This window comes from Gobio gobio (assembly GCF_949357685.1).
Source record: "Gobio gobio genome assembly, chromosome: 15".
Lineage (NCBI taxonomy): Eukaryota > Metazoa > Chordata > Actinopteri > Cypriniformes > Gobionidae > Gobio > Gobio gobio.
The window spans coordinates 42,849,421-42,865,248 of record NC_137108.1 but is presented as its reverse complement, the minus strand read 5'-3'; the positions used below and the strand labels follow the sequence as shown (position 1 = coordinate 42,865,248).

Genomic DNA, 15,828 nt, shown 5'->3' with positions numbered 1-15,828 from the left:
TGTTTTTACGCTGATCAGTTGTGTACCATGGATTCTTGTTTACTTATTTACTTTTCCGGTCTGGCCAAAATAAATGTTAATCTCGATTTATTCTGTATCTTTCTGAAATCATTATTTTAGTCGTGTCCGTGCGGAGTAAGTAGGAGTTACCGCAGATCTCTCTGCCAGGGCAGATCATACTGGGAACCCCATAGCGGGAGCATTGAGCCATGCATGAGGGAAAACCTGATTTCTGACTGCCACTGTTATTATAAGTTGCAGTTTCCGTGACTATCACTAAAATTACACGTTTTGTTATGAGTAAACATGTGTGACTCACTTAGAGGTAAGATAGTTCACCCTGCAATCCTCTGTAATATCAGAACTGACTAATCTGTGTCCGTTAGAGCAAGCGAAACTGGACGCTTAGCCTATTTGAGACTCTGGGTCCCAAGGAGGATATTAATATTTGAAAATAAGTGATACTACGAAAAATCAACAATCTAAATTAAATCGCAACTAATCTTAAAATCAGCTGATAAACTCTAAATGTAACACACTTTATGGAGTCAGATAGAATTGGAGTCAGATAAAATTATTAATGGAGTCAGATTTAAAATGAGATATCAATAAATTAAGAGAACTTCACCAAAATGCTGAAAAGGCTTACACGCAGAATTCCTTTTGACCAAGTCATTAGTATCCGGTTTTTGGGCTAATGGATGGAAATTTACACAAACATTCTTCCAAATATCTTCTTTTGTGTTCAGCAGAACAAAGAAACTCATACAGGTTTGGAACAACTTGAGGGTGAGTAAATGATACATTTTTATTTTTGGGTGAACTATCCCTTTAAATTCACAGAGAGGTTTAGGATAAGATCTTCAACAATTAACTTAAATTCTGCTGTGTACCTCATACAAAACTATTTTATACCACCGAGAAGACTGCAACTGCGACACAATGTCATTTGGACTAATTTTTTCAAACACATGAACACTATCAGTTCCTAAATTCTAATTGGGTGGGCCAGGCAAGCGTTTGGGCTCAGCCGACCCCTGCCCATGCCGGCCCCGTTTACAGCGTGTTTTTGCAGCGGTGAGTAATGTAGCCAATCAGAGATAGTTGTTGCTCTCTCGAACGCGATCAGAATCTCACCGCTCAAAACGCCAATTTCTGTGAAACCTCTCATTAACAAAGTCAAGACACGATGTAAGTAAGAGATTTATTGTTGCCTCCGATCTTTCGAATATTGCACTTTAATAATTGTTTAATCAATATATCATCCTCAATAAACCCGTCTCCGGTGTGTTGCCTCCGATCTTTCGAATATTGCAATTTAATAATTGTTTAATCAATACGGCATCCTAAATAAAACCGTCTCTGGCGTGTTGCCTCCGATATTTTGAATATTTCTATTTAATAATTATTTAATTGACACATCATCCTCAATAAACCCGTCTCCGGAGTGTTGCCTCTGATCTTTCGAATATTCCGATCTATTATGACCTCTGACCTGTAAAGTTGCCAGAATAATAATCATGCGCTATAATTGGCCATGAGGAGAACTGGCACCACGACTGAGCCTGGTTTCTCCCAACGTTTATTTTTCTCCATTAGGTCACCTGATGGGGTTTTGGTTTCCTTGCCACTGTCGCCGCTGGCTTGGCTTGCTCAGTTGGGGACAATACATTTTTCAACTAAATATCCAAATAAATCTAATTAGTAAACTAAATTAACCATATAAACTAAATTACTGATCTAAAGCCCACATTTTCACTGTATGATAATTGAAATTAGCTAGATGACATTACCGTTTTCTCCGGAACGGCTATACGACTGAATAAAATTCTGTTGCATTATTTTCCTGTTTAACTCTGTGAAGCTGCTTTGACTTGACTTCACAACAAGGCTACAGTCTATAACATTCATTGAATAAAACAATTGTTACTAAGAGGACAGACGGCCAATTGTATGCTGCAAAGTCTCGGCATTGACATCTAAATATAAATGCCACTCTGCACGAGACAGAAATATCCTCCTGAGACACAGAATAGAGGTTTGACCAGTCTGTAGAGGACATTATATTTTAGTGAATTTCTCTGACAACATACAGTTTTAACTCTGTATATTCTTATGAAATATAAGACATTTTAAGACATCATGAAAATATTATTACCCAAAAATCCCATTGTTTGTCTATTCATGTCTTTTTGTTTTCTCAATAAATGGGTTCTGGTGTCCTCTACAGAGCAGAGGACATATAGCATATAACATAGGAATTGAAAAAATATATAAAAAAAATATTTTTTATGCTCCAAACAATGTAATGACCTGGAGAAAAAAATCTAAAGTCACAATACCTTTTTTCTGGTTCTCAGGAAGATGACAAAGCAATGTAAAGGCAGACTAACAGATTAATAGACAATTTGTAGCAAAATATTTTTGAAATTCCAATTATTGGTAAAAGTGATGACTTGTAAATAAATAATCATACATTTCTCACTGTACACTGCTATGGTCGTTGCTTAGCCTGCACTTTACTAGAGCACTGTAGATCTGAAAATTCAGCTTTTGTCCCCGTTATGATTGAATCACAGGACCGGAATACCAGTAATTTGCCAAGAGATCTCTTTTTATTATTTTATATATCAGACATAGTTGAGACATTGAAAAGTTATTGTCTCATGCCAGCTATATGTTTCTCCATTCCTCCATTTCTCTCCCCTCTCCCTTCTTCATCCTCCCCTCGTCCCTCGTCCATCTCTCATCTCGTCTCGTCTCTCCTCTGAGTCTCCTCGTCTCTCCTCGTCTCGTCTCTGAGGCTGGACACTCAATTTGAATATTATATATACTACTAACAGAGGATCTCACTTGGAAGAGACTTCCTTAGAAGGAAGAGAAACATGCGTCCTATGTTTAAAATAGAGCGTATACATCATGCTTACATCAGTTGCACAATCCACTTTCCTTATAAAGAATCAGTTGACAATACATTATAGAACAGATGCATGCTACTGTGTGCATCAGTGGAAACATGTTCTATAAGTATGCACATTCCTGTAACAGATATAGCTCATCCAAGTCTCTCCTTGGGACACAATGTTCAACACTGTCTGACTTACATTGTACATTATACAAATAATTATGAAAAATAATAAAACATAATAATACTAAATAAAAATAACATTAAACAATAAAATTTCGATCTTCAGTCCCTCCTCTGGAACTACGACAGTCAGTTCCACACCGTCACCCCTCCAGTGGCCATCTAGTGGAGCAATAGTGAAGAAAAGGAAAGGCAAAAGAAAGGAAAACAACAAACAGAAAACAAACAAAACAAATAACCCAAACCCATGATATGTCCCCGCATACTATGTGTCTTTTATCATCTATGTGTATGCATTTAAAATGTACCCCATACATCTAAGAAAGGAAACATTAATAAAATCTTCGCCAGTACCTGAACTTTTCAGTAAATATACCTGAATTCCTTCAGTTCCTGGTTCAAAATAACAAACTAAAAGAAACGTTGACATCAAAGAATCCTATCCCTTGGGGTTGTAAATCAGTAAGCAGGTGTTGATTGTTTGTCAGTTGTGTTTTGTAAGTATAAAATCCCCTATTCCACTCTGTATTTCCCATTCTCGGTTTTAACCATATTCTATATTGAGACTATCTTCATCTCTTATCAAAGCATGTCTTGAAACATGTCTGTTCATTATTCATTTGTTTAGAAAAGTCAACTTAGTTGTTTTGTATTAGAATGATTCCAACAATCTAAAATAACTTATGCTAAGATCTTGCTAAGGTTTTCTTAGTTAAAAATGTTAAATTCACTTAACCTTTGTTATCCAGAACTTCTCTTAAATCAGCAAAAGCAGTCTTCATCTTTAACCACCACCATGTTTTGGAATTATCCTGTCATGTCTTAATGATCTACAGGAGTGAAAACTATGATAGAGACATGTTAGTTCAATATCACACTTTCAGAGATTTCCCATTATGCTGAATCTGAAACTTCTAAACAATAATTGCACATAAGGCAACCAACTTCATGTTCCTAATATAAATTAAGAAGTTCTTATGTTATGGTCTCCAAAGTAATTAATTACAATCCCTCATGGTCTCAGCTGGTTCTTGAAAACCCATTCCCCTTATCTCTTTATGAATGATCATCTTTCCCAGGTGTTCCCCTTGCATAGTCACACCATCCAAGGAATGTGGTTGCTGGTGATCTGGTATGGAGGAGCTCACATTTCTAGGGCAGACTACTGTAACTTCTCACAGCTCTCCCTTCAATGATGCTGTTGGCCTTACAAACATCTTCTCACTCTCATACACATCTCACAATCACACCTCCCTTCAGGAGATGCCCAGTAGCGGCGGTAAAATCTCTGCCTTAGATTGTCCCCTTTTTGGCCATAGAGGATCTTATCCGTCATTGAGAAATCACCTCATGCTCACTGGTAACCACTCTTTCCATTACGAAACCTTTGACAGGCATTTTCTTCAACAGAATCAAGGAATTGCATTCAAGAGCCATCAGAACCATTTGGAATGCCTAATAGTTTCAAAACATGGAGACAGATTAATAACAGCACTATTAATAACTTAAATCAATTAGTTATTACAACAATCCGTTCAAAGTAAAGTTCTGCTTCATCTGTAACCGGAGCCATCTGCCCTGTACATGGTGAAGACAAAGATGAGACAAAGAAGTTACTGGTCATAGAGTAACTAATCCAAAATGATCACTTATATCATTTAAGGTCTGTATTCATTTGAAAGATTGAGTGAATGAGTTTTGCTTGAAACATTTAATTATCAATTGCCTAGTATAATTTCTTTAACATCTCTGTGTCTATGATTTCCAACTGAAACACTGTGCTTTACTATAAATAACGTATCACTCATAGCACAGGCTCAAATAGCATTCAGCTGTCTATGAATGAGAGAGAACCCACTGAGGCAAAGTCCACAATGCCCCAGGACTGCATTTTCATAAACTTTTAACATAGTTTTACTACAATTTTTTTACTCTGGCCTAACCAGAAATTGCATGTTTTCGACTGCATCTTTGTTTATATTTGTCTTTTCTCTTTTTCCTTTTTTTTTCCTTTTTTTATATATTTTATATATATATATATTAACACCAGACATTTCTGTCATTTGATCTCATCTAGAAATGTATCTTGCAGATGCTTTCTTTGTTTGCAGCCATTTTGAAAATAATTTGTATATTTCTCTATGTGAACTAGAGAAACAGCAGGCTATCTATTTATAAGTGTGTGTGTGTGTGTGTGTGTGTGTGTGTGTGTGTGTAGAGAGAGAGAGAGAGAGAAGAGAGAGAAGAGAGAGAAGGGTACAGGGTGAATTCCAAAGGGAGGGGCTGCTCTCCCTTATGAACACTTGAGAAACTCGAGGAAAGGAAAAACAAACAGTTAAAAGTTAACTCATATATTTTCAATTGTATTTTACTTTAAAATTCAATTTAACTCAAATAAATCCTTTCTCTTTTTTTTTCTTTTCTTTTTTCTTTTCAGTTGAACTCAGATCAGTCTCCTCCCCAAATATTGAACAGCTTTACTGTCAAAATCAGAAGGCCAACGATTCTAGCCACTTTTATTCATCAAGGCGCCTTATACCTTTAGCGTGTTTAAACGTTTTAGGGCTTTCTAAAGCTGCGCAACCTTTAGCGCAGACCCGCCACTTTAAACCGCTTTAATCTCACAGTTCGTTGCACTTCCCCGTACTTCTTCTAAGCACGGTTCTAAGGCCCGAAGGACACATTAGAGATTTTCTCTGCCCAAAAATAACAAAATTTAAAAATAAAACAAAACTGCAGTCTCGCCGTGTTCCGACCACCTTACAGTCACAACGAACTAATTGCTAAATCGCATTACGGATTAATCTCCCGAAAATTTGACAAAGTAGTCTTTTGCACAAAAGAATCCACTTTAAACCCAGCTTCATTCAATATTTTGGAGGTCAGAATGCTGATCAGAACAACTCAAGTAAATCACATCCAATTAAATTACTTAAAATGTAACTATGTCTGACACATATTCATTGGCAACACAACTGGTATTTCAAAATAACACAGTTCTTTTTAGCAGTTTCAGTCACTGTCTCAACAGTTTATATATCATCAGGCAGACTTAGAATCTTTAAGAAAAAGAAAATGTCTTACCTGATGATAAATGCCTGAAATGCAGATCCTGTTCGTGTGACGCCAATTGTAGATCTGAAAATTCAGCTTTTGTCCCCGTTATGATTGAATCACAGGACCGGAATACCAGTAATTTGCCAAGAGATCTCTTTTTATTATTTTATATATCAGACATAGTTGAGACATTGAAAAGTTATTGTCTCATGCCAGCTATATGTTTCTCCATTCCTCCATTTCTCTCCCCTCTCCCTTCTTCATCCTCCCCTCGTCCCTCGTCCATCTCTCATCTCGTCTCGTCTCTCCTCTGAGTCTCCTCGTCTCTCCTCGTCTCGTCTCTGAGGCTGGACACTCAATTTGAATATTATATATACTACTAACAGAGGATCTCACTTGGAAGAGACTTCCTTAGAAGGAAGAGAAACATGCGTCCTATGTTTAAAATAGAGCGTATACATCATGCTTACATCAGTTGCACAATCCACTTTCCTTATAAAGAATCAGTTGACAATACATTATAGAACAGATGCATGCTACTGTGTGCATCAGTGGAAACATGTTCTATAAGTATGCACATTCCTGTAACAGATATAGCTCATCCAAGTCTCTCCTTGGGACACAATGTTCAACACTGTCTGACTTACATTGTACATTATACAAATAATTATGAAAAATAATAAAACATAATAATACTAAATAAAAATAACATTAAACAATAAAATTTCGATCTTCAAGCACCCTCAGTAATTTCAGAAACACCCTCAGTGATTTGATTCTGGAACCGGGCAAATTCACATTGGGAGAGCAACTAGTAGCCATCCTTTTTACATACAGCAAAGTGATTAAATTTAGTTGAGACCTCTTTTTTTAGTGTAATCCAACTGATCCTCCTGATTATTCATGTCTCTCCTCATGCTCATTGTGAGATCACAAGATCAACTACAGTCACACAGTAAGATGGGAACTGTGCCAAAAGCCACTCCCCTACTCACTACCCCATTTGCTGCTCCCTACATCGCCAGTGTCTGAACCGGAGTACGACTGTACATACGTCTCTGCAGAGCACAAGGCAAAGGAAATTACAATTCAATTCAAAAGCTAATAATCAGAAAAATGGATCCCAGCAAGCAGCCTACAGGTGCCTGGAATTCATCTGATAAAGCAGGAATGATGCAGCCTGCACCACCAGCATACCAGGACTATCCTGTTGGATACCCTCCCTCATTTCCAAGCCAGCCAGTCCCCCAGGGCCCCTATGTCCAAGGGCCATATCCAGGACAACCCGTGGTCACCATGCAGCCTACAGTTTTTGTGACCGCCGCTCCACTGGCTAATCCAGAGCCAGAATACCTGTGCTATTCCATCTTTACTATGCTGTGCTGCTGCTTACCTCTGGGCATCGCTGCACTGGTTTTCTCCTTGTCTGTAAGTATTAGTCCATGTACTTTACTTTTATTTATGAATATTTAGGCATGTCTTTACCATGGTTTACAATTTAGTGTTAGGTAATCTAAAAAATCAAATATATAAAGAGCAAGGAGCTTGATAATCATCAGGTTAATAATTATTTTGTTCATTAATTATTTATTTATCATAACCCTTTAAGGCACGCAAAGAAAAAAACATTGGGAACATTTTTAATTATTTATACTGAATGGAAAAGTGCATATATTATAAGCCTCTATCAATTTAAATTTTCATCAATGGGGGGGGGGGGGGTCATAATTTTGTATTGTGGTTTGGAGAATGTATAGAGGGATTATTCTGCACTGACATCTGTTTATGTATAGAGGGATTATTCTGCACTGACATCTGTTTATAAATGGAAACATCTATTTAAAAAAAAAACAATTGGAAAAATATATGTGTTGTTGATCTGCTCGTTGATCCCACACATTATGAGTGATTCACTACTAAATTTATTCTATATTAAATCACTATTATAAAATTATTGTAGTGACAATTTATTTTTGAATACTACAGTGATAACTAGCTTGACATACAGAGCTTAAATATAAATATGTCTCTGCCAGGTTGAGTTCACTTAATTTCATAACTAAAAAAAGATAGATGCAGGTGACTACTAAACAGAGGTAGAACTTGAGCTTGTGGTCACACAAATATGTAAGCATTATGAATTATAGAGATCATTCTTGTAGAGATAATTGCCATGTAATTTCATTGCTGGTAAATCCATATGGATGGGTATTCTCTTCTCTTCGAAAGAGGTGTGGCACTGGAGACCCTTACAACAATTATTATTAGCTATTATTAACTGTAGTCATACAGGAAGCAGTCAAGCACCGGAATACACAGCAAAGTAGACACAAGTCCGAGACAGCAGAGAATCCTAGACGAGATACACAACAGAGTCATAACCTCCATAAAACAGGAATAGCCACTCAAGAGTTGTTCACTGTGTCAAAACAAGACTTCGCAGAAAGGAAAGGGGAAGAGTCAGCTTAAAGGGATAGTTCACCCAAAAATGAAAATTAGCTCATGATTTACTCACCCTCAAGCCATCCTAGGTGTATATGACATTCTTCGTTCAGACAAATAAAATCTGAGTTATATTGAAAAAAAACCCTTCCAAACTTTATAATGGCAGTGAATTGTTGCCTCGTTTATGAAGTCTGTTAAAGTGCATCTATCCATCATATATCTGCTCCACACGGCTCCGGGCTGGTTAATAAAGGCCCTCTGAAACGAAGCGATGGGTTTGTGTAAGAAAAATATCCATATTTAAAACTTTATAAAGTAAAATATCTAGCTTCCGCCAGATCGCCTTCCGTATTCAACTTACAAAGTGTAGTGCCTCTCGCAGTTCAAAATGCTTAGGCTACGTCTGACAACATTGAACACAGTTACATTTTTTTTTTTCAGATCTGGCGGAAGCTAGATATTTTACTTTATAAAGTTTTAAATGTGAATACATTTCTTACACAAACACGCCACTTCGCTTCAGAAGGTCTTTATTAACCCCTTGTGTGTGGAGCAGTTATATGATGGATAGATGCACTTTTATGGACGAAACAATAATTCACTGCCATTATAAAGCTTGGAAGAGCCAGGACTTTTTTAATATAACTTCGATTTTATTCGCCTGTAAGAAGAATGTCATATATACACCTAGGATGACTTGAGGTTGAGTAAATCACGGGCTAATTTTCATTTTTGGGTGAACTAATGCCATGCTACGGTCCGCCATGCTTTGCTTACATCTAGCTATCACAATTCCTTGCGCTCAGGCAGTTTGACGTAACTTTGCCTGGAACGCTACAAAGTCGTGAGTCGTGGTTTGAAGTCGCGACTTACGGGCTCAAAAACCTGCCTGGAACGCAGCATAACCTTTTAAATAGGCCAGCGGATTTGCTACAGCTGGGCAATCTGATCAGTGCCAGGTGCGGGGCTGATGGGAAATGTAGTGCGAGTGTAAGAAAGTCAACACTCTGGTGAGGGAGCCCTCTGATGGTCGGAAGAGGGGATTTCTTCACATTCTTAGAAATGATGATGGAAAGTTATAAATACTTTCTCTAAGTAAAATGTACTCACACTTTATAACATTTAATTAACTTATCAGTTTTAAATTCCTGAGTAGCATAATGTTTAGACCTACTTTATTTTTCAAAACATCAGTACAATTAATTTGTGAAGCATTAATACTGATTGTGTGTGTAAAAAAAAAAAAAATTTTAATGAATATTTTAATCGTTTTTATTCAATGTTTGAATTATACATTTATTAACAAGTTATTAAAAGATGAAACAAAAAGGTACAAATAAAAACAAATAATCTTCTGTTTACAATTATCTTTTACTCTGCAAAAAAAATGGGGTTAGATAAAAATTGCCATCACACATGTAGGCTATAGTTGTAACAGCAGTCCACTGAGGCGAGCGTAGTGAGAACCCATGTGCAGTTTAATCCAAACATGAACTAAATACTAAATACACAAAGACTTAACTTGGCTTAACTTCACTAAACTTGACCAGGAACAGGAAAAAAAACTAACCAAACAGTGGTTACACAAACAAAGCTTGGGTGCGTCTCAATCAGCTCCCTAGTCGGCCATTTTAAGGGCTGTCTCAATCACAAAATCCTTCCAGGGCACTGAAACCTTTGCTCCCTAAAAAGGTCCCACAATGTACCGTGAAAACCAGGGTGCATCACTATGTTCCCTTAACAGAAATATATATAAACACTTAATTGTTTATTCTCTACCCACGCACGACTCTGCCTTCTTTATTGCATCACCAAAGAACCGGTTACTTCAAGTGAAATAGCATATAATTCTACACCATTATCTCTGCAAATGATACTTGCATCACCCAGATGTTACTAAATGGCTTAATAATTGAATAAACTATTGTACCACTTACCTTAGTTTAATTCCTTCCTTAAGTGAATTGGGGCAGGCCAATGATTCCTCCTAAATCATTGGCCTGCCCCAAATTGACCACTTGTTAACATGACAGCCTATTTCCTGTAGTATTTTGCCCAAGTATTCAAGTAGGCATGAAGTGTGTGAAATTTTTTTGCTTACCCATGCATGTGACACTCTTACAACATGGTTTTCACAGTCACAGTAGCCTACAGTTAGGCTGGTCATCTAAAATGTGTTGAATTTTGAAGAAGTTAGTTCAGGTGTGTTTGAACGGCTAATGCAAACAGCAGATGTTTTATTGACACCCTGTCAATGCTTGGCAAAGCAGCCTGAACTGGCCAAACTAATTACAAAGAAAACAACTCCGAATGATGATCCGTGAGCAAACAGGGGTTTTTTTAAGCACTCAGATCAGTTAAATGAAAGGTTTCCAGCAACCTTTAGCATTAACTTTAATTTGTATTAGTAGGCTACCAAATTTTTTTTTTGTATGTAATTTTTTAAACGTATATATTTGATGAAATGTTGGTGTGACTTGGCTATAATAAATACAATTTCAAAAATCATAATTTTGTTTGCTTGTTGCTTAACATTATGTTTCACTTTTGTTTTCACAGACACGGAATGCCAACCACTCAGGACAGCAAGCATTAGCCGAGAAGAACTCCAAAACGGCACGCACCCTGAATCATGTTGGAGTCGCTATTGGGCTTGTTTTGATTGTATTGGTGATTGTCTTACAGGTTGTGGCTTTTAAGAATGGATAACAGCTATTAGAGCTGTAATAATTGGATGCAGAGTACAAACTCCGCATTTAAAATGTAATTTGCTCAATGTGTCATTGTACTTAAAAACATACACTGATTATGTTTAAACCAGTTAATGATTGGCCAATTAAATCTCATAATGAACAACACATAATGTCTGTTATGTTTTTCTTTATTACAGTACATATTTTTAAAGAAACTGTTATGGGTAGATTTAGAGAATGGGATTAACAGCTCTAAATATCTTTTTAATACTATAATGTAAAATTAAAATTTTTCTTACACATGTGAAATGAAGTTCATTGAAGTTCTAAAGTCATGAAAGATTAAATGAGAAATTGCGCTGATTGAGCAGATGACACATAAGTAGAAATATACGCGTACATTACCTAACTTATGTAATTGAATCCATAATGTTTGTAATAGTGTCTATTCAAAAGGTCACATGGTGTGATTAAGTTACGACATGGCCATGAGGTTCTGGGCCATAGAACAGAGTTTGCTGCCAATACAGTAAATGTTATCACTGTACCAAAAGACTAAAATCTACTGTAGTTGACCTTTATAAGGGTGAGTTACAGTAATGTGGTTTTCTCTCTCTACCATGGTAATCTGTTTACAGTATCACATGGCATACATACTGTAATGTAAAATGCTGTCTTATCCATCCCTTATACTTTGTTCTGCTCTATGTTCATTCAAACACACACTCACACCCATAGTGTATACATAGGCGTAATGGTTTCTATACTGTCCAAACTGTATATTCTCTCCCCTTACACTAAACCTATCCATCACACAAAGCTTTCTGCATTTTTTAAATTTTCAATATACATTCTGTATGATTTATAAGCTTTTTTCCTCATGGGGACCAAAAAATGCCCCTGCAAGGACAAGGATTTAGGATATTGCCATCTTTATAGGGGTATTTTGTCCCCATAATGTAGAGTTTACCAGGCCACACACACACACACTTTGAACATAGTGGTTATAATCTAAAATACATAGCTTATAAGGTAAAAATAATTACATATGGTTATCCATATTAGAAATTGCAAACAAAGTAGAAACTATTTCTATATAGAATCAATATCTAAAGAAATCTATAGGTGTACCAAATGATTCATTGATTAACCATTAAGATCAGTTGAATTAAATACGAGAAGAGATGCAAATCAAAAGATAGTAAGAGCTTTATGAAAGGCAGTTACTGTGAATGAAACATTTATAAAGATGAAACACTTATTTTGTGTAGTGAAAAGGATACTTTGTGGTTTTGTGTATTGTACTAACACAATTGAAAATATGAAATGTTTGAAAAAAGAGAACTAATATCAAAACATCATCAAAAGTGCAAAGAGAAAATGTACACCTTGCTTGTGAAAATAGTACCAAAGCGAATAAAAACTTTAATTTGCATTATTACCTGTCACAATCACCAGTGAGAGTGCCCAGTGATTACCACCAGAGGGCACGCCACCCCGGACTGTCATTCCATCAAAGACTACATTACCCATAACCCTTTGTCCGGACTCATCATCACTCATTGTCTACACCTGTACCTCATTCACTCTTTCTACATAAACCTTGTCAGTTCTATGGATTACCCTTTTGCCTGTCTCTCCTGCCTTTTTTGGCTGTTTGGACTGCCTGCCTGTGTATGACCTTTTGCCTGTTTTTGACTATGATTGTGGATTACCCTCTGAATAAATACTACGTTTGGATCCTCAACCTTTGCGTCTCAGAGCAGTTCATTACACTACCAATTAAAAGAAAGAAAAAAATTGAAACACCTACAGTACCTGAGAACTTAAGAGAAGTGAATCACGTCAGACAAGCAAACAACCAAACGTCTCGGTTACGTGTGTAACCCTGGTTCCCTGAGAACAGGGAACGAGACGCTGCGTCAGAAAGACGCTACGGGGAACGCCTCCAGCGTGACAGGTGTCTGAACTACTATCGAATCACGGCAATCCTATTGACTGGAAATATATATTCCAGGCCTATGATGATATCAAGGTGCGACCAGGAAGTATATAAGGGCGCCTTGCAAACATCACACCGCTTCTTCGTCTGAAGGGACTGTTTGGCAGGCAGGCCCCGATCTCGGATTGACAAACGCTCACTTTATAAAAACAAACAAACAAACAACTCGATAAAAGCTGACTGTGCATGCTCTTGATCCCAGGCAGAAACACACGGCTCGTGTGTATACAATAATGAATTTGGATTATCTTAACTTGAAGTAGTGATGGGACATCTGAAGCGAGGCTCCGGAGCTTGTGTCGAGCAAAAAGGGGCGTTCCAGATGAAGCCCCGATTCGAGGCTTGTATCGTTTCCGTGAAAATCACGTGACGATGACAAACGAGGCCTCGGTTTCTGTTGAATACGTCATTGCTTCATTCTGAGCCTATATCTAGTTGTAATACTATATATATATATATTATTATTCATTTTATTTATAGGCGCCTTTCATGACACTCAAGGACACCTTACAAAGTTCACACAAAAGATAAAAGTTTCATCAAACAATAAAGACAATACAGATAGAATATATATATATATATATATATATATATATATATATATATATATATATATATATATATATATATATATATATATATATTATTATATGTATAGCCTCCCAGTTCCATGCACTATTGCACTCCCAATCAGCACTGCACACACAATAATTTCTTTACAATCATTTGGGCCATTCACTGTCATCACTAACCCAAAGAACTACTGAATAGTTGAACACAAAGTTGTGTGTTTGTGTGAGTTGTGTGTGCATAGGTTAATACAAGCAGAGTAAAATACTTTATTTAATACACAGGCAATAGAAAAAGGGTGTGCCCACACTATGACAATTTGGTTGCTCAGGATGAATAGATTTGTGTGCGATTCATTGCTTTGCACAGCAGGTGTCACTAGGGAGCACACTGTTTCATGAGGCTTCAGCTAAATGAACCTTTTGGTGAACCAATGGGCTGGAAAGCCTCAGTGGTTCAGAAAGCCTCATTTGGCCATCACTAACTTGAAGCATTTCAGACAGAGCAGTCCCTGAAGACAAAAAGAAAAAGCAGTGTCATGTTTGCAAGGCGACCTTATATACTTCCTGGTCGCACCTTGATGACATCATAAGCCGTCGCCAGTCAATAGGATTGCCGTGATTTGATAGTAGTTCAGACACCTGTCACGCTGGAGGCGTTCCCCGTAGCGTCTTTCTGACGCAGCACGAGTTCCGAAGCTTTCGAAAGGGAACCCACAAATACAGGCAGTTGGTTCCCAGTGATCAACTAACTTCAACATAATTAAAAGTGTTTGTCAAATACGCAAATCAGGATTTGATTAACTGGAACCTGATAGGAGGAATTGGGACACTCCATATTTTGATTTAAAAAAAAAAGATTTTTAGAAGAAGTTAAAAAATGTGTTCATTCAGCAGTCATTGTATTTCATTTTCCTGAACTCATACATGTTGATTCCACCAGGTGGCATCTGCACTCTGCAGTCAAGCTGGAGAAGTTACAGTAAACAGTAAATCTGTGTCAAAATTCTTGTCACTCCTCCCCCTTAGCACAACCCAACCACCAGTCACCAAAAGAGGAACTTGAGACACACAACAGGTCCATCTTCACCTGACTACACGCCAGAGACAGACGTACAGATTGTTCTTATTCCTTTAAGGGTGCAGGAAAAAACGCAATAAAAGAAGAAACATGGATCCCAAAAAGTCTTCAACACTGCAGGACCCTCCAGAGTACTCCAGTGTTATATTCCCTTCCTCTGAGACCTATCCAAGCACTTCAGGTCAACCTGCGCAGCAGTATGGACTTCCAGAGGCACCTGGCCTGTTCCCCCAAGGGCCATATCCAGGGCAGACTGTGGGTAAACTAGCTTACCTTAGCTATATTAATGGTTTAACTTGGTAATATGATAACTTGGTTATTAATGTGCACAATAAAACAGAAATACATTAGCAAACGTTATCCAAAAAACGTACATTCAGGAGAATGATAATAAGTAACAAGTAACGGTAACTTCATCGAGTTAAATTAACTTTATGAAGTTACCATTATCGGTGCAAAGTTGGCTTAGTAATTGAATAGGCTATTGTACCACTTAAATTTGTTTAATCTCCTTCCTTAAGTAAAATCTCCTAAATCATGGAGAGAGAAAAAAACAACACCCAAACTTGCATATGGTCTTTGCACTCGACCACTTGTCTACCTAACCTGTATTTTGCCCGAGTATTCAAGTGGGCATGAGGTGTGTGTAAAACTTTTGACTACAGAAAGGCCACACTTACATCTAAATTGTGTTGAATTTTGAAGTTTATCTGAGAAGTTGTATTAGTTGGCTCAGGTGTGTTTATAAATGGGTTAAAACAAATGCAAACAGCAGAAGTTTTATGTCTCTATTGACACTCCATCAGTGCAACGCCAAACTAGAAATGACCGGAATGATTACACTGTAAACTGAGATTGAATATCCATGAGCAAACCCTTTTTTTGAGCACTCA

At 37.2% G+C, this 15,828-nt stretch overlaps 1 protein-coding gene across 2 annotated transcripts in view; it reads left to right on the top strand.

Moving 5' to 3' along the window:
- Window positions 1–13,028, top strand: part of LOC307139074 (synapse differentiation-inducing gene protein 1-like) — a 49,081-nt gene extending 36,053 nt beyond the window's left edge. Inside the window, exons 1-2 of one of the 2 annotated variants that reach the window (XM_079837875.1) lie at window positions 7,135–7,573; window positions 11,150–13,028. In XM_079837875.1, the coding sequence (XP_079694001.1) occupies window positions 7,262–7,573; window positions 11,150–11,299 (462 nt within the window). In that variant the 5' untranslated portion in view covers window positions 7,135–7,261 and the 3' untranslated portion in view covers window positions 11,300–13,028. Of the gene's footprint in view, window positions 1–7,134; window positions 7,574–11,149 lie in introns of those variants that run through there. The other variant, XM_079837876.1, reaches the window with a different exon arrangement.
- Window positions 13,029–15,828: the final 2,800 nt, after the last annotated feature.